Source organism: Mustela nigripes, chromosome 1, assembly GCF_022355385.1.
Source record: "Mustela nigripes isolate SB6536 chromosome 1, MUSNIG.SB6536, whole genome shotgun sequence".
Taxonomy (NCBI): domain Eukaryota; kingdom Metazoa; phylum Chordata; class Mammalia; order Carnivora; family Mustelidae; genus Mustela; species Mustela nigripes.
Genome location: NC_081557.1, coordinates 19,937,656 through 19,960,826, shown reverse-complemented (window position 1 = coordinate 19,960,826; position 23,171 = coordinate 19,937,656). Strand labels below are relative to the sequence as shown.

Genomic DNA, 23,171 nt, shown 5'->3' with positions numbered 1-23,171 from the left:
GGGGGGGGGGGGGGGGGGGGGCTGCTGGGCAGGGCAGCTGCCGTATACCTACCGGCTGCGGAGGCCAGCTGCAGAGGGGTCTCTGTGTAGCTGTCCTCACCGCCACTCACTGCAGAGCCCTCCACGTGGGCGCCGGCATCCAGCAGCAGCTGCAGGGCACAGGGCAGGACAGGGGGCAGGACACATCAGCGTGGCGGGGAGTGGCTGGGATGTGACAGGGGAGGCTTTGGGCAAAGGGCCTCTGGTTCCCTCCAGGCATGTGGCCAAGACCCAGCTCACCTGGGCAGCTGAGGAACCTAAACTCTGGAACTTGAAGTTACCCTCAGGGCTTCAAGTTTCTAGAATCTTCACATCCACTTTTGTGGCTTTGGATCAAGGCCCTGAGCTTGTGGGGGCCTTGGAGCCTGTTTTTCAAATGCTTTCCTATGAATCGGTTGCAGTGACCTTTCTAAGAACTTATGCAAGTGAGCAGAACAGAAAGTATCACCCCCCCATCTACCAGGGGAAACTGAGGTTCTGGGAGGCAGCAGAGGTAGTGGGAAAGGGAGGTGTTAGAGTCAGAAAGAGCTGAGTGTCAGTGCTGGCTGCTAACCAGTGAGTGACCTCAGGTGGGGAATGAGCTCAACTCCCAAGGCCTCAGTCTTCCTCATCTGAAAAATGGCCAGAGGCCTGCCTTGCTGCCATGCTGGGGATGAAATGGAATGGTGCTGAGCCCACAACAGGGATCGTAACCAAAGACCTCATGGGGTCTCACCAGAGGAGTCCAGCAGGCAAGATGGGGAGGCACGGGGCTGGGGCAAGACCTCTCTATCCGGGACACTTCTCTCCCTTCTGGTAGGGACAAGATGGTGCAGGGCTAACAGACGCCAAGCAGTTCCAGCCGAGCCAGGCCTGGCTTTGCCTTGGGGCAGGGGTGGCGTCCATGAAGCTCTAGCAGGTGACTCTGAGCTGCACCTCACCTTCCCTGACCGGCTGCTCCGGAGGGAGCCCTGAGATCCTTCCTGGGTTTCTGACGCCAAACCCACAGCCTTCTCCAAATCCAGGGGAAACCCCGCCCACCGCACACCTGCAGACCAGGCATGGGGAGGCCAGGCTGACCGCCAAGCCTGGGCTCTGGCATGTGGGAAGTGGGGAATGGCTGTCGGCCGGAGGCTCTCATCAGTCAGAAACCAGCTGTGGCCCTGCTGCCCGAGCCGGTGCGCCAAGGTGGGGGAGGTGGAGGCCCGCCTGATGGGGTGAAACTGGGCCCCAGTCCAGGCAGGTCTGGGGCACAGCCCTGCCGGCCGGTCTGGGCTAGGCTGGAGCTCTGCTCAGTGCTCAGGAGGGCAGGAAGTGGCAAGTAGGCAGAGGACGGCAGCTGGCCTAGTGCAGACCCACTACCGAGTCGCTGCGACAGGCAACAGCCTGGGCACGGCCCCTGCCCTCAGAAAACCTGCCGTCTAGCAGACAGTCTGCGAGGCGGACGCATGAACTCCCAGGAAGGAGTGTGCAACCCCGTGCACCCCAGTGGCCCGAGGAGCAAAGGACTCTGGGAGTCGAGTGGCAGAGTGGCTGGTGGCCTATGTGGGTTGAGCCGCTGTTCGGCTCTCCTTCTGGGCTGGAGCCCCACTCTCACCCCAGCCACAGCTATCTGGGCCATCGTGGGCACAACAGGGCGTGGCCTGTCTGGCCAGGTGAGCTGTGCCGCTCTGAGTCCTCTCAGGAACTGGGAAATCCACAGACTAAGCCTTGAATGGGGATGGGCAGAACCAGAAGGACATCCGGAGATGGGGCCAGGGAGCAGAAAGGGCTACAGGTGGGGAAGACGATCGGAAGAGAGAAAAAGGAGCCCACGTGCCATTCCAGAAGCCCGCAGACTCCCGGACTGATACGGAGATGCCTGCCTGGACCTGGGCTTGTTCCCTAAAATTGCACACGTATCCTTATCCTAAACCCTCTCCCTGAGCCAAACCATGGGGGCAGGGGGGTCTGTCTTGCTGACTCGGAGAGAGGCCCAAAGCAGCACCTCTGCTCTCTCGGATTCCAGGCAGGGCTACTTTCGGGGCCTGGCCCCCCGGGCAGGCGAGGGCTCCCTGCACACGTGGTGGACACTCACCTGCACCACAGAGATGTGCCCGTGAAGCACAGCGAACGTCAGCGAGGTCCAGTGCCGGCTGTCGGGGTGGATGGAGGGGTGTCTGGGAGAGTTGCTTGGAACCTGGAAAATACCACAAAGGAGCCATTTTTTTTCAGGTGGGCAAGTGCCATTCCCGGGCAGGTGACCCAGGCACCTGAGCAAGGGGGCGCATCGGCTGGGAGGGTGACTAGGAGCCCCTTTGAGTGCCTTCTGTTGCCCTAGTCATGTCTGCATGAAGCCCCCCGACCCCTGCCCTGCCGCAGACAAGACTTGGCAGGATGATAGGTGAGCGCCACCCTTCCTGGGTAGGGACACGGCAGGGACGAGGCTGTCCCGGAAACAGAACCGAGCCCATTCTGTCTGCTCTGCTCCCCGCTCTCGGATGGGAAGCCCAGGTGAGAGCAGAAGTGCCCTGAGCATCTGCGTTCCCGTTCCTCCCAGACACCGCCCCGGCGCAGCTGCTGGAGACTGTGGGTTGCTCCCTTGCTGGGCTGGGTGCCCCGCGGCGCTGCTCACCTGGATGTCCAGGTTGGCACCCGCGTCAATCAGCATCTGGACCATCGCCTCGTCCCCGGCTGCGCAGGCGTACATCAGCGGCGTCAGGCCCTACGGGAATCAAAGATCAACCCTAAACCCTCCGGGAACAGACATGGTGTCACGTCATCCACGGGCCTCAGTCCCAGAAACCACAGTCCGGGCTCCTGCTGGACCCAGCTGCCCATCCTGAGCTCGCCCTCCTGCCCCTCCCGGGACCAAGGGACACACAGTCCATGAGGCGCGAGCAGGGGCCATTTCCACAAGTGTGGCGGGACCCCAGAGGGGTGGAGAGCAGGGGCACTGGAGCCAGACTTGGCCAGACGAGGCCCCCTCTGCCAAGGGGAGTTGTAAACTGTGTCCAGGTCACTTGTCTCTCCTTGTTTCTTCTTGAAAACGAGAACAACAGTATCCAGCTCATAGGCTTGTTGTAAAAAAGATGAGTGACTGTGTGTGAAGTGCTTTGTCCAGAGGAAGCCAACCTCAGGAGCTAAGAAATCACAAGAACGCAGTGAGCTGGTCATTGCCGCGGTGTCACCCGGCACTCTCCTCACCCACACCTGGCCCTGGGCACCTCGGTCACCCCATCAAGTGGTTTATGGCCAACATCTCCTTGAGTCACCATAACACCCCTATGAGGGAGGCTCTATTGTTATCCCCATTTTACAGACGAGGAGCAGAAAGAACCGAGGCCAGGTCACACGAGGAGGAGGAGGACCTCACACGGGACCCAGATCCGCCTGAGCCGTGAAGCCGCCCCTCGGAAGCAGCTCACGGAGTGCGGCCGGGGGTCTCACTCTGCTCTCTTGTGCCACGGAGCCAGGACGAGCTTTTCCGAAAGCTGAGGCCCAGTCCCTCCCTGTGTTTCGAAGCACAGCTCGCCGGGCTGCCTCCTGGCTGGGAGCCTGTCTCCGGGGCCAGTCATAGTACAGGCGGCGGGGGAAAGTGTTATTCCACAGCTGGATCCTGGCGAGCGCGCGTCTGGAGCCTGCGATGTTATTTATTAGGTTATTTGTGTGTAGACAAGATCTCCTTACCTCATAAATCCTTGCCTAGTGCCGAGAGATAAAGAAATGGCCTGACATTAATCACGGGTGAGAGACTGTTTACCCACAGATCATCCCATAAACACCAAGGCTGAGGGCACAAACAGGATCGAGCATTCCGAGAAGAGCCCGGCGACAGGAGGGGGCTCTGGCTTGCTGTCAGCCCCCTCCGCACTTGCCTGACGCGGCATCTGCACGCAGTGCAGCATTTGCATCGGCTCCGAGTCCCGGGAGGGGAAACGACCTTTCTGTGGCAGCCCCATCCCCCTCCAGGTCTGCGGGGAGGGTAAAGCTAGCAGGGCCGACGGCCAGAGCTCATGGATAACCATAGCTGTCCTCGCATGGATGCAAGACCCAGAACAAATGCTCACTGAGTCTTTATTACGTGCCAGATGCAGAGGTGTCCCTGAACCTTACAGGGCTGGGGCTGCGGTCCCCCGTGGGTGGAGGCGAGGAAAGTGACCTTCATCATGGAGGTGAGGGGCAGCTTGTCCACGAAGCCACGGTTATGATGGCCCCGGGCCTCACCCCGGCGCTCTAAGCAAGGAGCAGATCCCCCAGGATGAAAGCCCCCGCAAGGCCTGGGGAAACTGCTCTGACAGAGGTGCCCAGCCTGTGGCCTCCCTGCTGCCCTGCCTCGGACCCCCAGCCCAGCACATGGCCTGACCATCCCACCTCTGTGCTCCTGCTCCCAGTCACCTTCTCCCTGGAGCGCTGCCCCACCGCTCTCTGCTTCAGCCCTGCCCTCCCACTCCCGGAGGCGCTGGGCCCCAGCCGTCCTGCCTGATGGTCACCTGTCCAGGTCCACCCTGGTCTCGTGGCTGAGCTGGCACGTTAGCACACCCCGTCCTGCACTGGCACCTCACAGGACAGCATTCCACCCAAGTCCTCTGCTGTCACGGAGCTTCCCCCCCGCGTCTGTGTGGCCTTCTAGACCACAGTGCCATCATCTCTGCAGTGAGGATGCACAAAGTGGCATCAGACAAACCAGCTGGACAGTCCATAGGGGCGAAGAGCTTGGAGTCAGACTGCTCTGCCCTGGCTGTGTGACCTCACATAAAGCAACTTCTCCAGAGCTCAGTTGTCCTCATCTATAAAATGGGGATGATAATAGTACGACTTCCTCAGGCCACCGTCCAGACTGAATGAGTGCATCTGGGCAAAGCACTTTGAACGGTGCCTGGAACATAGCCGCACCCTACAAATGGCCCCCCTCATGGCCAACACAGTAAACAGCAAACAAGACCCCCGAGTTCTATCTCAAATTGTGAATCACTTCCAACGCTTCCTCTTCTGGCTTCATTTTACTCTCTAACGCTTCCCACCACCACACTCGGTATGTTACGTTTGTATTTCTTAGCACGTGTTTCCCCGAGTAGAACGCTAACTCCATGGAGGCAGCAGGGTCTGTGGGCCTGGCGCGGAGCAGCCCACGAGGCGCCCAGGGCACATGCCCCAGTGACTAGTTCTCACAGCCAGTCCTCCGGGCTTCTGCCCAGCCCTGCACCATCCGGGCCAGCATCTGGCCTTCCAGCCGGGGGAAGCAGAAGCTCCTAGACAGGTTTCCCCGGCGGTGCTAGGAAAGTCTTCCAGCTGACGGCCCACCAGCCCCGGGGCAGGGTGCCAATTGGGAGGCTGCCCACTTCTCAGGAGCACCGAGCAGAGCAGCTCTCAGATTTGGAACAGAAGGACTGTGCCACCGCCACTCACCACGGTGAGTCCCCTCCTATGTCCCCCGCGCCTGGCTAGCAGAGCTCTCTGCACGCACCTGGTCGTCCATAGTGTTCACCCCGTCCGGGCCCAGGGCATCGATGGCCTGGTTGATGAGGTCCGTCCTGCCGCAATTTAGCATGCGGAAGCCCAGGTCCTGGTTGAACTTCTCCGTGGCCGCTCGGGCATCCAGCCTCCGGAAGGAGCTGAAACAGCACTCGGGTCTGCACAGATGGGACCCCGAGATGCGTGATCAGGATTGTGTATGAATGCCCGGGGCAAGGGCTTCGCCTCTCAAGGAGGTGAAGCTGATGAGGGGCGGGAAGACAGGGAATTACATTTGATCGGCAGCGACTGGCCTTGTCATGCTCAGTGACATGAGGAGCACAGACTTCTGCTCTTCTGCAAGCATGTTAAAGAAGAGCTCTGAGCTTCTTGGAGCTGTCCACTGTCAGGAAACGAAGTCCCCTCAGAAAGAACCCACCAGGGACTCTGCCTGACCCAGAAGCAGCTCCAGCCTGGGCCACAGTGCTCGCCTGTATGCCTTTTGCAGGGCGAAGGCTGCCCTCGGAGTATAGGATGCCCACAGTAGGTTCCAGTCCTTGGCTTACATCTTCTCCTCAAGGCTTCCCGAGGAGACCCAGAATTACCAAACAGATGTTGGAGAAAGGCCCAGAACCCCATGACCATCCCACTACCATCCAGCCATCCTACCAACGAGAGTCACAGATTAAAAACTGTGTCTACGAGATGGCATGGAGGGGCTTCAATGGGGGGCTTCAGCCTGGAGCCTTAGCTGGGCCAAAGTGTGGAAAGTTTATGTCCCAGAATAACATTTGGGAATATTCCATGGAGAGTGAGGAGGCTATAACTGGGGTCGGGGCAAAGGCTAAGAAAGAAAGAAAGAAAGAAAGAAAGAAGCATGTCTCTCATACGACAAGGATAACCAGCAGAACATTCTCCAGACTAACTTTTGGAGACCAGTCCAATATAAGACAGTCATGCTGGGAAGAAAGTTAAGAGTCTAGGCTTGGGGCCATGTAGACCTGGCTTCAAATTCAGACAATTTTCTAGCTGAGTATCTGTGTGTGAATTATTATTCCTCCCTGATCCTTGGTTTCTCCATTTGTAACACGTGCATTACAGCCCCGCTTTCTGTAAATTTGTCATAAGGACCAAGATGACACATGTACAAAGGAAGGGCTCAGCCCAGTGCCTACACCAAGGAGGAGCTCAGAAAAAGTAGTGTCAGAGATAGGAACAGAGGAGAGGACCTGCCTTTGCTGATTACTCCCTAAATATCCCACAGAGCCAGACGTGCGGGCTCTCCTGCCCATATCCAAATGCGTGTCTGCTCTGTCACCCACGGCTGCAGAAGATGCACCCAGAAAGCAGCCAAGGTCTGGAATGATCAGTCTAAGAGGCATGGCACCCACAGAGCAAGCCTTGGGAAGGTTCCCTCCCCAACTCCAGACAGGGGACTATGCAGGGGGCTGGGTGTGGAGCCCGGGCCCTCCAGCCTCACTCCTCCCCCGTTCCGTACTTGAGTTGCCGGGGCTCACAGTCCAGTCCGGGCAGCAGCAGTCGGGCGGCCTGCCGGATGTCACCACTGTCCACGGTGAGGCTGCGGCGGTGCTCTGCGTAGGTGATGGCCACACGCATCCACTCCATCAGGGGCGGCAGCAGCATGAAGGGCCTGTGAAGCAGGAGAGAGAGAGAGAGGGTCAGGCAGGTAGGGGGCGCCCTCCAGCACGCATGCTCTGAGCATAGCTACAGCGGCTGCTCACCCCTAAGCTTCAGGCAGTGAGGTGTGGGGGGCTTGCTCCTTGCCCACAGAGAGACCCCAATTTGTCCCCTTCCATAGACACTGTCATGGGTCAGGAGAAATTCCCATCATGGGCCACGAGCAGAACCTAAGGGCCTTAGGTGACCCATGAAAGGAATGGCTTGCCAGCCTGTCAAATGGGGGACTCCTGAATTCAGACAGGGGTCTCCCTCTGCAGGGGAGACTGCCTCCTGGGTAGTGGGGGGTGTGCAGAGGGAAGAGACTCACAGACGCTGGCTCCCACCCCAGCTTTGCTCCAAGCAGCTGTGCCCCATCACCACAGACCAACACAGCCTGAGCCTGCTCTCGGCATCTGTGAGATGGGCTGTCGTGAAGCTGTGTGTCCTGACGTATGGGGCATAGTTAACAGTCACCCCCCCCCTTCCTCAGCCTGCACCTGGGCTGAGGTGGGCCTTACGTCCCTTCCTGTGCCTCAGCATGCCACTCCCTGTCCCAGGAGAGCATAACACTAAAAACTCAGGGCCACAGTGACATGGGTGGGGGAGGTGGAAGCAGGGAGAGATTTCTGCTGGGGAAGGCCTCTGAGTTGCCAACTCTAGGGAGCACCACTCACAAGGTTGTCCATGTGTCACTAGGGGGCGCCATTCACATGGCCTGTGACTAGTGCCCCCTAGCACTGAGCAATACAGCGGGCACAGCTGCTCAGGGCTAGCCCTCTCCCTGCCCAGCCCTCCCGTCCCCATCCTGCCGGATCTGGATTATTGCTGGGGAGGCAGGGTCCGCTCCCTGTCCAGAGGGGCTTTCTTCCTGTCCTCTATCCGTTCTGGCCAAGTCTCCCATGGCGAAGACCATCTTGGGAGACCACCTCACAGTCCAACCCATCTCAGGGCTGTGGGCGGCCCTGACAGCCAAATGACTCAATGGACAACCAGCCTGCTCTGCCCAGAACTTTCCTTGCCTGGTCACAAGGATGAGGCAGCCCTGGCACCCTGCCCCTTGTGGCTGTTCTCTTCAAGGACAGCCCGAGTCTGCCTCCAATTCCTGTGTGTGCTCCCCGCCCTCCTGATGCCTGCCACTCCTCCACACCCCACTCCCTGGGACGCCCTGGGCTCCGGGAGCACTAGGTGTCTGCTGTCACCCGCCATCTTGCCCCTAGACTCACAGAGAGGTGCTGTGACCAGGAAAAGGATCTCTATTCTCTTTCTTCAGCCACTAAGTCAGTCAACAGGAATCCACAAGAGACCCTCAGACCACTGGTCTCAGATTTCCAAACACTCAGGAAATTGTCAGAACTTTTAAGGGCTTTTCTCCTTGAGGGAAAAGATGCTTTTTATTTATTTTTAAGCAAAATAAGCAGATGTGATCTTGAAGGTGGTTCATTTGGAAGTTATTTTGATGTTCTGGGCCCATCGTTTCAGAAAACCTATCCGGGTCTGCGTGTACCACTTGGAGTGATGAATAGTCACGAGTGGGGGAAACCCAGCTGCTCTTGGCCTTCAAGAGACCTGAGGTCTAGTGCCCTGGACCTCACCCGACCCATCTCCAGTTCTGGATCCTTCAGCAGGACATACCAGACCACCACACACCCGTGGTTCTCAAGCTTCCCCTGCCCTTCATACCTCCTGTAGAGAATGAACCTACTCTCATCTCTGCCCATCCAGATCCTGTTTATTCTTCAAGGCTCAGTTCCAATACTTTCTCTTTCCAGAAGCCCTCCTGATCCTCTCTCCCTGAAGAAAATAATCTCTTTCCGTTTCAAGATCCCTTTGAACTTGCTCTTCCTGCAATAAACGTGTCTCATCTTCCTGAATAGACCCACTGTGCCTCAGGACAAGGACGATGGCCTGCTCATGTCTGTGTACTCCCAAGTATGCCCGGCACAGGGACTAAACAGAATAGGCCCCCAATAAACATTGGCCCAATGACTAAAAGTAAGGCTGAGCGTCAGGAACTTGTTATGGTGTATCTAAGCTTTCACCTCTGGACCAGCTCCTGGTTCTGCCCAGAAAAGAATGGCATATAATTTCCAAGGGCATAGTGCTGACTTGCTAAAGTGGGGAAGCCAGGAATCCATGGGGGGAGCGTATAGAATATAGGAAGTTCACGAGCCATTTGTGAATTCCTCCTGTTTATAGAACTTTGATTATAAATACCCATTTGAATTCTCCCCAAATAGTCTTGGATTTTCCAATTCTGACATTGCAATGCTAGAAGGCAAGCTCAGACACATATTTCTATATATATATCAGTCCTTCTGATCCAAGGGGAAGGCTTTATCTAAACCACCAGCATTGGGACTGAAGTGTAAATGAAAAGCTAGTTCATGGATTTGCCAGCCACTCTTCCCTGTTGTGGCCGACAGCCAAGACCAAGTGCCAAGTATGGACACTGAAGCTCTAAGCAGCATATCCCAGCTGCACTCGGGGAAATCCAAGAGGGAACTTGGGGAATCACCAAGTCTAATCAGATGCTGTCGTGATTCATCACGCTCTGGGCCTCTGAGAGTTCAGTACATGAAAAAATACGGCGTTGGTAACCTTGGTGGGCAAGTACTGGGGATTGGCTCGTTCAGCTTCCATTATCCCATCTTTGTTGGAGACATAAACCATTGAAAACTACATTTCCCAGACTCCTTTGAAGCTGGGGTTCTGGAGGCAAATCAGGTTTCGCCATTAAGATCCAGCTGCATGAGGCCTGGTGAACAGGTGTGAGGCCGAGCCCATGTTTGTGCCCCCTTTGCCAGTTTCATGAGACATGAGGTCTAGTTCTTCTTTTCTTACAGACCCTTCCAGTGTCCATTTTCCACCTGGCTGAGTGCTTCAGAGGCTGTGTGCTTCAGAAAGCAAAGACAAAGACTTCTTTCGGCTTTAGTCCGGAATTGCATTTTTAGGGGCTATCTCAGAGGGAGCGGCCCTGGCGGGAGGAGTCTTGTAGCCTCCTGGGAGGCTGGGCCTTGAACCTGCTCCTTGAGCTCTTCCAATGATTCTGTTGGCATCTGACTCCCTGCATTAAATCGCTTCTTGCTTAAAAGACCTAGAGTGGCTTCTGTTTCCTGAATTGAACGCTAACTAGATATTCTCAACATACAGAAATCCTCCAGGGTTAAAAGGGTCCCTCTGCCTCTGGGGTAGTGGCTGGTGTCCTCCTGTCAGGGCCAGCCCCCACACTGACGTCTGAAGACCTTTCCCCCTGGCCTACCCAGTCCCCTGTGGTCCATGGGAAGATAAAATGACAAGCAATTCATAGACTTTCTCAGTAACATCCTTCCCTTGGCCTGTGGGTTCCAGGCTACTACTTCCTTTCTGGTAATTTCATCTTGCCCACTGGACATGCTGAGAAGCTGGCCTGTATTCCTGGACATTCTGGAAAATCCCCATAAAAACTCCCATCTGGACCGGCTGTGGCTACATCCTACCCTCAGGGTGAGAGGGCCCCAGAGGGGCAAGGCTGGGAATATTGGCATCTGCATTGTCCCCAGGGTAGCCTGCTTTGTTCCCCTCCCAACGAAAAAGTCGGTTTCTCTCTTCTTGCCATTTCTCTAGGCTGAGGTTGGCCACAAGCCTTTTGCTTCCAGGGCAGGTGTCCGCTGTGCCAGAGGGGGAGGAGGCATAGCTGAAGGTACCCCCTTTGGTTGGCCCCTCTGTTGCCAAGACACCCCTTGCTGGGTCCAATATCTCTGAATAGAGGTTCTGGAGTGTTCTCGTCTCAGGATCCCCTTCATACTCTTACAAATTATTGAGGCTGCCAAAGAGATTTTGTTTAAGTGTGTTATTTTATGGCTATTATTGAATCAGAATCCAGACAGAAAATGTTAGGGGTGCCTGGGTGGCTCAGTCGGTTAACCGTGTGCCTTCAGCTCAGGTCATGGTCCCTGGGTCCTGGACAGAGACCTGAGTTGGGCTCAATCCTGCTCATCGGGGAGCCTCCTTCTTCTGCTTCTGCCACTTCCCTGGGTGCTCTCTCAAATAAATAAAATCTTAAAAAAAAAAAACAACAAAACAAAAACCAAAATATTCGAACGTAAACGCGCCAGTTCGCATCTCCCAACAATATCCCAGTATCAGCTTTTGTTGATATCGTCATCACTTGTAACAGAGCCTCTGGAGAAGCTCCCCGGGACACATGTGAGAAGAGGAGAGGAAGAAGGTAAATAGCTCTTTATTCTTATGAAAATAATTTTGACGCTGTAGATTCCTGAAAGTCTTCAGGACCCTAAGGGTCCCCAGAACACACTTTGAGAATCACCACCTCAAGACAAGGCTATACTTGGGCAGAGCGTGTGGCTCGGGTTCTGCCTCTGGCGGCACACGGCCTGGCCAGTTCTAGAATACTCTATGACTTGCATGCGCCTTCTCAGTCCAGCAAACTGAGGCTCCTACCCCACTTCCCCGTAGCACCCTCACTGCAAGGAAGCCCAGGTTCCTGAAAGCTGGCGAAAGGGCGCTACAACTTGGGACAGATCATTAAACTCTTTGGGCCTGTTTTTCTCTTAAAGAGGCAACTTCTAGGTATTTCCATGGCGAGAACCTCTTTTGCTGGTATTCCGTTGACTCCAGTGACAATGGCCGTCTGTGTACTCCGTGGTGATCTAGGCTGTGGGCTCAAGTGGGAGCCTTCTGGGTTGGGATCCAGCATCACTAGCAATAAATTCAACTGTGATCGTGTGCCTCCTCAGCCTCAGTCGTCCCATCAGCCAAATCGGTATAAATAACAGGACGACCTCACGAGAAGTATGTATGGAAGAGCTTAGCCCAGCATTTGGCACATGGCAAGTTCTCAATAAAAGTGAACTATTATTACTATGTTAGTGTCTGTTGATAGAGAAAACACATAGCAGCAAAATAGGCTACAGGAATCTGATCCTATCAAATGCCTCAACTCTAGCTCTTCAAGTGGGGTCGACTCCCCGCTCCTGGGTCCTCTAGCAAGTATAAACACGTAAAGATTGCAAAAGCCTGCCAGCAAACTGCCCATCACCCACTCCATCTCAAGTCATAAGACAGACAAAACAGATGCAACCACTGTGAGGGGTGGGATCTGGAAGCCGTTTCTGGCAGTGCAGCCTCCCGGCCTTGGCAGTCTAGGATCGCACTAGGGGAAGGGACACAGCAAGGTACAGACTCACCGACACATGACGTGGGGCAGGGGCAGGGTGGGTGGGCACGGAATGCTGGTTAGGAACCTACGCCCCTGCCTGCCCCAATGCTGCTGAAACCATCACCCTCATGCACACCAGCACATCAGGTGGAGCCGCCTCTGTGACAAACCACGCCACTTAAAAAGGCCACCGACCGGCCGCACGTGTCTGTGTGCGAAAGACAGCGGCCACCACCACGAGGGACAGTCCGGGAGATGAGGCTTCCACGTGAAGAAGTGGGCATGGCCTGACTCTTTGCTAGGGGAGGGAATGGCAACCTCCTGGGGCCAAGTGCTTCGCCCAAGGTCACAGAGCCAGTTCAGCAGCACCACAGAGACCAGCCCCACGTGCCACATGACTCAGTTTCTCCTTGTGTCTCTAAGTTAATCATATACTTGAACCTGAGCTTATTAAGCCAAGGGTCTCCTAAGGCCCTTTGACAGGACAGGCCTGCAAAAACCACTTTTTCCCCCTTAAAAAAAAAAAAAATGAACGAGAATAAGCTTCTTAAGGCCTTGGTTTTTAAGAGGTCCCTGCAGCCTGGGGGGGGAAAAAAAACCCGGCCCCACTCAGCAAGCATATGATTTATTGGGATTACAGCCCTATAAGCAGTGTCTTAACAACATGGAACAGGAAACGACTTTAATTTCCAGCTCAAAGCAGGCTCTGTTCTTCTCGAGGTGGGCAGCGGCCTCAGGGAGAGAGGCAGCTTGGCAGAGGGGCACAGGCTTGTAACTGGAGGCTGTGTGCCCTAAGCCTGAGGCACGGGAAGGCCTGTGCCCCAAGCCTGAGGCATGGGAAGGCCTGTGCCCCTGTCTTCCCCCCCGCAGGCCTGTCCCCTCTGTGCCTACCCACGAGGAGCCGGGTGTGAGCTGCAGGCAGGCCCCGGACGTTTCTACCAGCTGGGCAGGGCCTAGAGACCTGGCCTAAGCTCAGCCCTGGGAAAACTGGCCTGTGTTTTCTTCCCCACCAGCCTTGGCAGGGAGCGCAAAGGGCTCTGGGCGTGGGCCTGGCTCTGGGGGCGAGGAGGGTTTGGGGAGTTCTGTGCCTCCTTTGGCTTGCTCCCTAATGAGATTGTCCCATTCCCCGGGAAGCTCAGCCCATCCCACCTGTGAGCATACTTAGTTCAGGAGAGGAACCTCACAGTGGCCAGCCAGACGGTCTCACACCCTCAGCCCTACATTCTCCCCCTGATTCTGCCCCGTCTTCGGATGGAGTCGCTGACAACAACAGGGGTTTTCTGGGGCCATCTTCCTGCTGCATCCCCCTTCTCCTAGCCCCTGCTCCCATGCCGCTCCCCCCATGCTGTCTGGGTAGGGGCCAGAGAGTGGCAACTTCAGGAACTAGCAAAGAGGTCCAGCTTTGCCCAGTCGAATGACGACTCTGCAGGCAAAGACTCCTCTGGGAAGGTCAAGGTCAGCTCTACCATGACGGCTCTGAGGGCTTTCCCATTGGTTGTCCAAGATTTCTAAGAGCCATGTGACCTAAAACACCAAGGTGAACCATCCATGCTGAAAAAACCCCACTGTGTCCCTCTGAAGTCAGATGCGGCTCCCAGCACAAAGGAAGCAATTCTAGTCCAGTTCACATCCTGGACTAATTAATTTTCGAGGATTGCTTGGTAAACCAGAATGGTTTGGCAGGGCTTGGAGTCGGAGCTGGGTAAGTACCTCCTCTGACCCCCAGGCCTGTCTTCTCCAGCAGCCACGGTGCCCCAGCACCTGGAGCTGACCCGTGGCAGGGTCTCCACGTGTGGTCAGAGGACTGCCGTCAGACAGAGCTCAGGGCTTGCTGTGGGGGAAATACTCTTTTCTTATTAAAACTCATCTGTTAGAGATTAGAGACCTAAAAAAAACCTCTGTTTGTCCAGATATATAGCTGGATACAAATTTAGACTATAATCAAGTCATCATTAGCTGTCAGCCATTTCTCTGCCTCTTTCCAGGGACTGCCAGTCAGGATGCCCGGGAGCCTACGAGTGGGCAGTGGAATGGGAGGTCAATCAGGTGACAAAGGTGGCATCCTGGCTTGGCTCCCAAGGCATGGGGGGAATAACAGAGAAACACTAACAACTAAGATTTCTATAGCATGCAAAGCACCGGGCACTGTTTTAAGCCCCTCACACCTATTGACTCACTTAACACTCATAGAAATGTTACGAAACAGCTACTAGAATTATCCCCATTTCACACATGGGGAAACTGAAGGCCAGCGAGGTGGACCACCTTGCCCCAGAACACGCACTTTGGTAGGTGGCAGAGCTGGGATGAGGTCCCGGGCTATAGATACCAGCCCCTGGGCTCCCACACAGAGCATTCCGGTGTCGCTCAGCTTAGGAAATCGGCTGTGGTCGTCCATGTTCTGGACCCTTCCCCGACTCCCTCATCTTAGCGATGGGGAGTTTTAGGCACAAAAGCCATAGCTTTTGTCACCCAAACTGGCCCACTTCCAAGAGGAAAGTGGCGTGCTATTGCCAGTCACACTGGAGAGCAAACTCTCTCAGATAACCCAAAATATCTGGCCACCCTAGCTCCTGGGTGAGCTGCCGCCTGCCACCACCTCCTGCCCAACCTGAAACAGCTCTCCACTCTGCCCCCCAGCCCTGCGTAGCTCACCCTGTCTGTCATCGTCTTCGGTTCACCTGAGTGTTAGCTTAGCTGCTTTCTCTTCTGACTACAATCCCCCCAAAGGCGGCACCTTTTGCTCACTGGTGTTCCCTTAGGTCCGCCAGTGTAGTAGCTCAGTCTCCAAATCTGTAACTGTGTGGCATGTTTCTCCCTCCTGGCAGCAAAGCCCTCCAGCTGCGACCGTGTTTTCAGGGCTCTGCTCTCCTTCCAGAACTCTCTGTGGGGCTCTGTGTGCTATGAACAAGGGCATCAGGCCTAACTCTACAGGCAAATGAGCTTGGAAAATGGGGACCAACTTCATCTTTCATTCTTGGAGGCTTGAGTTGGCTTGGGTATTGGAAAATGGCTGCCTTCAGTGAAGAAAATACTTCCCAGATAAAAAGACAACCGGGGTGCCTGGGTGGCTCAGTCATCAAGCATCTGCCTTCAGCTCAGGTCAAGATCCCAGGTCCAGATATCGAGGCCCACGATGGGCTCCCTGCTCAGCAGGAAGCCTGCTTCTCCCCCTCTCTCTGCCTCCTCTCCCTGCTGTGCTTGCTTTCTCTCTAAAATAAATAAATAAAATCTTAAAAAAAAAAAAAAAAAAAAAGACAACCATTTCACAGGAGAGTTTTCGACCCCAGAGCAGTGTCCTGGGGCGGGGCTCCATGGCCAGGGCGCCTTTTGGGGGTTTCAGGGTGGGGGGGTGGGGGGTGGCCTGGGGCCCAGGGAGGACACTGGGGGAGGCTTCTCGGGGAGGGAAGCAGGAGATGTGCTTCTGCATGTGTCAGCGTGTCGCTGTGCCCCGGAGGAGGGGACAGAGCCATCGGTCTTCCCTAACTGGCTCTGCGTCCAGGGTGGTATCTCAGTGGGCGAGCCTGCACACCGGCCACCAGCTCATTGCCCTCTGTGGCCTCGCAGGGAGGTCTCTGCCGGCTTCAGGGAGCCTGGAGCTTTGGGGCCTGGGACTCTGGTGGGCGGTGGCTGCTGCCCAGGCCCCTGGCGGGGAGCGTGTGAAAGCAGGCCTCTCTCCACGATCCTGGAGTGTGGCTGCCTTGGCCGGACCGCCACACCTCACCTGCGAGAGACCCACCTTCTCCACCTCTGCTCTGTGTCTGGGACGGCTGATAAGAGACCACAGACTCTTTCACCGAATGGAAGCCAGACCCCACATGGGCCTCCAACCTGTTCACACCCACAGCTGGGGACCCTGCCACCTGCCATTGGGCCAGCCTTTGGAGGACACTGTGGCTTAGCTCTTCTGCGTCCTTATCCCTCAGACACCCAGGGCACGGAGGGGGAAAGGGCTTTCAGGTAGGGTCTCTGGACGGATTCAGCTGAGTATAATCATACAAAAGTTGCCTCCCCCTCCTCCACAGTCTAAGGCAAAAAAAAAAAGATGACCCATTCACATGGTCAGGTAGAGTTTCTAGAAACTTCTAAGAGGAAGTAGGGAGCTGGTTCTTGAGGCCAGGGGGTTAATTCCCGAGTGGCAACGAGGGGCTCTGACCCACGTAGTAAACAGCGGTGCACCCGAGGACTAAGAAAAGATGGTGCTGGCTCCCAGGACTGACCTTGTTTTCTGCACCCACATCCCAACTGCAACTTGGAAAAAGACGCTGGCACTGGCTTCTGGGCAGTAAACCGCAAGGCTATGATTTGTTGAGGACCTACTATGTGCAGAGCAGGCAGAGGAGACTCTGCTCACATGACTCTATTTCTTTTCTTTTTTTTTTAAGATTTTAAAATTTATTTATTTGACAGATAGATCACAAGTAGGCAGAGAGGCAGGCAGAGAGAGGAAGGGAAGCAGGCTCCCCGTTGAGCAGAGAGCCCAATGCGGGGCTCGATCCCAGGACCCTGGGATCATGACCTGAGGTGAAGGCAGAAGCCTTAACCCACTGAGCCATCCAGGCGCCCCACATGACTCTATTTCTAATATAGCCACCCGGCAGGGGAGGTACAATGATCAGTGTGCATTTTACAAATGTGGAGATGGAGACTGAGGCTTTGAGGGGTTGGGACACAGATCCAAGGTCACATAGCTAGCCACAGGCAATCTGTAAGCTTTAAAAGGTAAAACAAACAAACAAACAAAGATTCTGGGGTCCTTTGCAACACCAAATTACCACACACAAAATGTTCTGAGCCCAGCAGCTGGCTGACCCCGGGAAAAGCAGGCAGGGCAGACAAAAGGCAGGCCCCCATGGCTCACCTAGGCCCCCCAAACTCCAGCTTCTGCACCTGTGGCCTCATCAGCCCTGAAGTCAGCAGGGAACAGGAGGCTGGTTTGGGCCCTGGAGCCTCAGGGATATTCTCTAGACTTCTGAAGACACTGCTCCCCTCCCCAAATGTCCAATACAACAGCAGCCAAGTGGGGGCAAGTGCCAGGTGGCTGTCCTGTCTCAGGTGGTTGGTCCTGTGGGAGGAGGGGCTCTGTAAGAGCTGTGTGGCAGGCACATAGGAGTGGGCCAGAGAGCAGCCCGGCCTTCCAGCAGACATCATCTGAGATGCTCTCCTGTCCCCTCAGTGCCTGGGACATCAGCAGCTCAGCCCTGGAAGCCACATTTAAGAAAACAAAGTCTGTTCCCTGCAGAGCAGGGACTTCCAGCACACCAAGGCTCTCTGGGATCCTGGCAATATTGTAGACAAAGGGGACTGTGGCTGCAGTGTTACAAAAACACTGCCAGTGAAGGAAGCCCCCAGGCCCGGGTGCCCAGCCTTTTTTCTGCAAGGACCTGTGGCCTCAACAATGGGGCAGGAAGTGAGATGCAACAGGCAGCCCCTGGGGGCTAGGATCCTGCCGAGTCTCCATCCCCCATTATCTGGCACTACCACTTCCTTTGTCTGCCCCCAATCCCTGGCTCATTCCTTGTCAGATGCTGGACAGACGCCCACAGTCAGGCTGGCTATCCTGAGCCAGCGAACTCCCGTCTGCCGAGGAAGAGGCCCCAAGTGGCAGAGAGCGGGCCACCTACGTCACGCTGCATAGAGGCAGTGTCCCCTAGAGACCCGGCTCTCTGGATCCTGCCTCTTCTCTCCTGGGAGGCGGGAGGGGCACGACAGCCCCGATGATGCTGCTATTGTAATCAGGCCTCCCTGCCTGACCCCGATCTGCCTCTTCCTAGCTGTGACCTTGGCTGGCTCTCTGACCCTCTCCAGGCCTCGGTCTGCTCCTCTGTAAATGGGAACAGTAACAGCCTTCTCTGGGAGCTCTCCTGAAAAATCTATCAGAGGGTGCTACATGTTAAGTGCTTTACAGACTGTGAAGCTTCGACTACATGTTCCTAGCCCGAGTGAGATACATCAGATCATCTCACTCCCCAGCTGAGACCTGGTAACCGCAGCTCATCACGTGGGGGCACTGGACCCAACCAGCAAGCAAGGGGCCAGGGTACCCCAGTAACGCTGGAGAGGGTCTGACGCTAAGCCTGCTTGGTCATTGAACCAATGGGTGGATAAAATCTAGTTTTGATTTTTTTTTAAAGATTTTATTTATTTGACAGAGGGAGAGGGAAAGACCACAAGTAGTCAGAGAGGCAGGCAGAGAGAGTGGGGGAAGCGGGATCCCCGCTGAATAGAGAGCCAGACGTGGGGCTCAATCCCAGGACCCTGAGACTGTGACCTGAGCTGCAGGCAGAGGCTTAACCCACTGAGCCACCCAGGCGCTCTTATAAAGTTATTTTCAATCCTTGGGTGGTAGGTTTTGGTAAATCTAAAGTTTGTACACATCTCTGTGCAAAGCTGTCCTCACTTAGCCTTTGTGACATCTGGTCTACCTCATCTTCTCTCTGAGTCGCCTGGGTCCCTGGATTCTGCCTGGCTGACTTGAAGGAATTAAGGGCAGGGACTGAGGGTGTGCATATGAGAGAGGAAACATGCTTTTTTTAAAAAGATTTATCTAGTTTAGAGAGAGGGGGAGGGTAAGAGGGAGAATGTCCAGCAGATGCCCCACTGGGTGTGGAGCCCGATGCAGGAGGACTCGATCTCATGACCCCGAGATCATGGCCTGAGCCAAACTAAGAGTCGGCTGCCTAACTGAGTGAGCCACCCAGGGACCCTGAGAAAATATGCTTTCTGAGTGATTTTTTAAAATTCCCCATTGTTTCTGGGTTATTTATGCATTCAACGTGGTTTGGTTGTTTAAGCCTTCCCTAAGGTTGACGGAAACAGTAATTACACAGATAACGGGCTAGCGCGTCTGAAGAGCTGACTCTGTGCCTTTAAATGTGTGACCTCCCGTGACTGCCACAAGAGCCTCTGGAAGGAGATCCAGCCGTTTTCCAGTGAAAGCTGAGAAGCGGAGGCCAGAGCAATGAAACAAGCTGCCCCAAGTCACCCGGCTCAGAACCGGCAGAGCAGAGACCCCATGCCACAGTCTTTCTGACACGAGTCCAACCTGCAGGCTCTACATCCTGCTTCGTTAACTGAACAGACTCGTTAATGGCCTACTGTGCGCCAGGGACTGTTGTCTGTGCTGGGCATGCAGTCAGAACAAAGCCCATCCACAGTCTATGGAGCTCACATTCTGGAGGGCGGGGAGCAGGGGGTGGACGAGTAAGCAGACAGATACGCAGCAGCCAGGCGTCCCCAGGCCCGGGAAGGTGCTCTGGAGGAAAGCAGCAGCGGATAAAATGATGGGGAAGGACCAGGCACGGCAGGCTGTAAACAAGCCCCTTCAAGAGGTTACGGGAGGCTCCAGTCTTGGGGACGTGGGGAAACAAGTACTAATTCACCCAATCACTCTCCTGATTTCTTGGACTTCCACTTCGGGTAAGCAGATGGGAATTTAATGCACAGAAAGGGGGAGAGGAAAAGAGAGAAAAGAGCTTGATGTTGCAAATCTTCTTGAAATGGTATTTAAGGGAACCCTAAGTCAGTAGCATCAAGCCCCCACTGCCATCATCTCTATTATTTGATAAGAAAACACTTTCGCAAGCTGCGCAAAAGATTAACGAGCCTGCTTCTTCACACTGAGCGCACAGCCTATCCGTGGTGCTTCCTATTTATGTAAACTGCTCGGCAGAGGGGAGACGTTCCCCCTTCTGCATCTGGAATGGAACAAAGAGGCGCCTCTCCTCGCTTTATACCTCTCCTGTACTGGCAGTATTCCCCCAGGACTTGGGGGGTGCCCCTCGGAGGCAGAATCCAGAAGCAGAGGGGCTCTACTTTACACATGGGTAAACTGAGGCTCAGACAGGAAGCTGGACTTTCTCAGATCCCAGAGCCAGAGGGGCAGCGGGGCAGGAGCTGGACTTGACCCGCAGACGCCTCTGAGGACGTGCCTCTCCCCGGGAGAGCTGCTCCAGCCCCACCTCGATGGAATTGCCTAGATCCGCCGTCACTGAGAACTTAAGAAAGCAAACACCAAATTCTCCACCGAATTCTTGTGATTTTAAAACATAGATCCAGCTGTGTCATGAAATGCACACTTTGAAACAACAAAGTCCTTCTGTGACTTTTGCTGCCCCTTGCCCCTTGGCCTGTCCCCATCTTCCTACAGCTGTCCTTGGACACCCAGTTAAAACCCCGGGGCTGCTCTGCATTCCCTGACCCCGCCAGGCTCCTTGAGGTCCCCCTGAATATACAGTGAGGATGACAGAGGCTTCCGGGGGCCAGGAGCGGCTCTAAGCACTCTCGGTATATTAACTCGAAGCCTGTGATAACCCTGTTGAGAAGAGACCATGGCACAGAAGCTAAGTGACATGCCCGAAGCCCCCCGTTCATCAGCGGCAGAGCTGGGTCCCAACCCAGGCAGGCTGCGCAGCCTGAGGGCCGTCCTACACGGGGTCGGGCAGCGGGCTGCCTCTTCCACTGTCTGCTGGGCTTTGCTCATTCTTTGTCTCCTGTCTTGTGCCAGCCTCCCACGTGACGCTGGAGATTCGGTCACGGAAGGCACCCTTCCAGATTCTCTCATATCCCTTCCCTGCTGATGGACAGGGAGAACCGTGGGTTAATAAGCCAAGTGCCGAAGACGGTGTCTGCCACTTCGTGTGCGCTCTCTGAATGCTGGCTCTCGGCTCCGGGCAGCGTTTGCGAGGAGTCCTGTCACTAGTTGCATTAGTAGCAGGAGTAGTTAGGTTAGTAATACCAGTACTAGCAATAGCAGTAATGTATTAGTAGTGTGACTAACAGAGACCACTTGAGAACAGCATTTTAAGAAATGCCATTCGAGGTCAAGGAAGACAGCTGACTCTGGGTGTCAAACACGTGTCTTCTCAACACGTTTCTGACTGTTACAATAATGAGGAAGGCGGCAGCTGCCATTTAATACATACTTTTTTTAATACGTATTTTTAATGAGCCAGCCACTAAGCTTAGTGTTTCAACAAATTATCTTGTTTACTGCTCGTGGCCATCGTACCTTTGCCATCTCCCCAGCGAGGAAACCGAGGCCCAGCACGATAAGCTGGCCGGCTGTACTGCTGGAAGGCAGCAGAGAGAACACGTCCCAGGGGACCCGAGAGGCTCCTGGAATCTATCGCCTCTTGGGTGGGGTCTGAAACCCCAGGGGTGGACTTTTAGGGGACTAAGGGCACCTGTGGTGGGTGGTGCCTTGGCTGGCTCCATCGCTTCCAAATTCTGCGCACATATTTGCTGGAAACTTCCTTGACTAGCTTGACACATGGAATGGAGCAGCCAAGAGCTGGGCCAGACACATGCCATCTTCCACCAGGATCCTACTGGAACGAGGGTTTCGTCCTTGAAGCAGACCCTAGAGCCTCAGTAGACCTAGCATTCTGGGAACTGTGTCCTCAGATGACTATCAAACCAGCACTTTGGGGCCCCTGGTGCTGTCTTGGGGGGCAGAACCACAGACCAGACTGCTCTAGGCCCGGGCGTTGGCGTACATCTTGGTAGGAAGGCCACTCTTCCTAGCATCAAGGCAAGCAGAGTTGGCAGGGCTGCCCTGTGCCTTCTGCTCCCCTTGCTCTCAGAGGGGTCCGGGTGCTGAGTGCAGAAGGCTGGGCTGAGGGCAAAGAAGAGCCAGCCAATCCCGGGAAGCCCCATGCCAGAGGACAGGGCGAGGACCTACCAGGCCACAACTGAGCCCTCTCCTTATCACAGTCCCGGCTCCTCCGCAGCTTCGTCCCGCCACCCGATTCCTTGTTGTCTACCACGCCGCTCCTGTCTGTCTCCACTAGGGACCACACTCTCCCCTGCCTTGCAGTCTCCGCATGCTGCGCCCTCTGCCCAGCACAAGTGATCACGTTAATGATCATAGTTGCTCCTATCTGGCATTTACTGTGTTCCAGGTACTGTTCTAGAATGTTAGGAATGTGAACTCATTTAGACCTTGCACCTTACAAGGGACTGTGAGGACTGCGTGTTGGTGGTCTGCAGAACCGAGCTTTGGAGGAACCTGCCCGCAAGGGCTCTACAGTCACTAAGCGGGAAGTCCGATCAGAAAGGCATGTGTTTGAAGAGCAGGGCCCTCCTCAGACAGGGCTCTGGCAGGCTGGACATCACGACACCAGATACTTCAGGCTCGGTCTCCTATCAGACTCTGGCTTGGCTCCCATGTTCCTCCTGGCTAAGCATCCTGGGCAGCAGCAGCCCCCAAGCCTTCGGAGTGTGCTTCCCTCCCCCAAGGGGTGCCAGGCAGGGCCGGGGAGAGGGAAGAGGCCAGGCTCCAGCAAACACGCTGGTCCATGGACAAGGGGCCTGCTGTCGTTCCTAGATTCCCAGCGAGTCCTGAAAGGCCTGGCATCCCTGCTGCTGCCACCGTCAGATCACATACACCGGGAAATGCCACCTGCTGAGACCGGGCCCTCCAGCACCCGAGGTTTTGAAGCAGAAAATTGGTTTACCTTCCGTGTTATCTCAGCCCCCTCTGCCCCTCGAACTATCTGTCTCCTTTCCAGCAATCTGCTGGCAAGCTGGCAGACCTCCCGCCACTCCTGTATGTCCGTGCCACCTTCCTTCCTGCTTCCCAGACGCCTCGTCCCCACGAGGATGATGGCCAAGGAGGCATCTCCACCCAGGACACTCTTGCAGCGAGCTCGTCCCTCTGCCTCCAGGCACGACTAGCAAGGACCGCACTTAGCCAGATGGCTGTCCATTTTCCTCCAGACCTCGGGGGAAGGAGGCTCCCCCATCTCCATGGGCAACCCTGGATCTCTGACAGCAAGTTCTTTCACTTCTCAAGTGTGGGCTCAGGCGATGACATGCCCTGCAGGGCGGCAGCTGTGACCGCTCCTGTGTGTCAGACCCTGCCTCGTGTCTCACCAGCGCT

At 55.4% G+C, this 23,171-nt stretch overlaps 1 protein-coding gene across 1 annotated transcript in view; it reads right to left on the bottom strand.

The window, feature by feature from the left end:
- The window catches only part of ABTB2 (ankyrin repeat and BTB domain containing 2), a 174,230-nt gene that overhangs the window by 13,607 nt on the left and 137,452 nt on the right, over window positions 1–23,171 (bottom strand). Inside the window, exons 4-8 of the mRNA XM_059405999.1 lie at window positions 6,950–7,102; window positions 5,465–5,630; window positions 2,633–2,722; window positions 2,096–2,197; window positions 53–149 (exon numbers count right to left, since the gene is read on the bottom strand). Coding sequence (XP_059261982.1) covers window positions 53–149; window positions 2,096–2,197; window positions 2,633–2,722; window positions 5,465–5,630; window positions 6,950–7,102 — 608 coding nt within the window. The remainder of the gene's footprint in view (window positions 1–52; window positions 150–2,095; window positions 2,198–2,632; window positions 2,723–5,464; window positions 5,631–6,949; window positions 7,103–23,171) is intronic.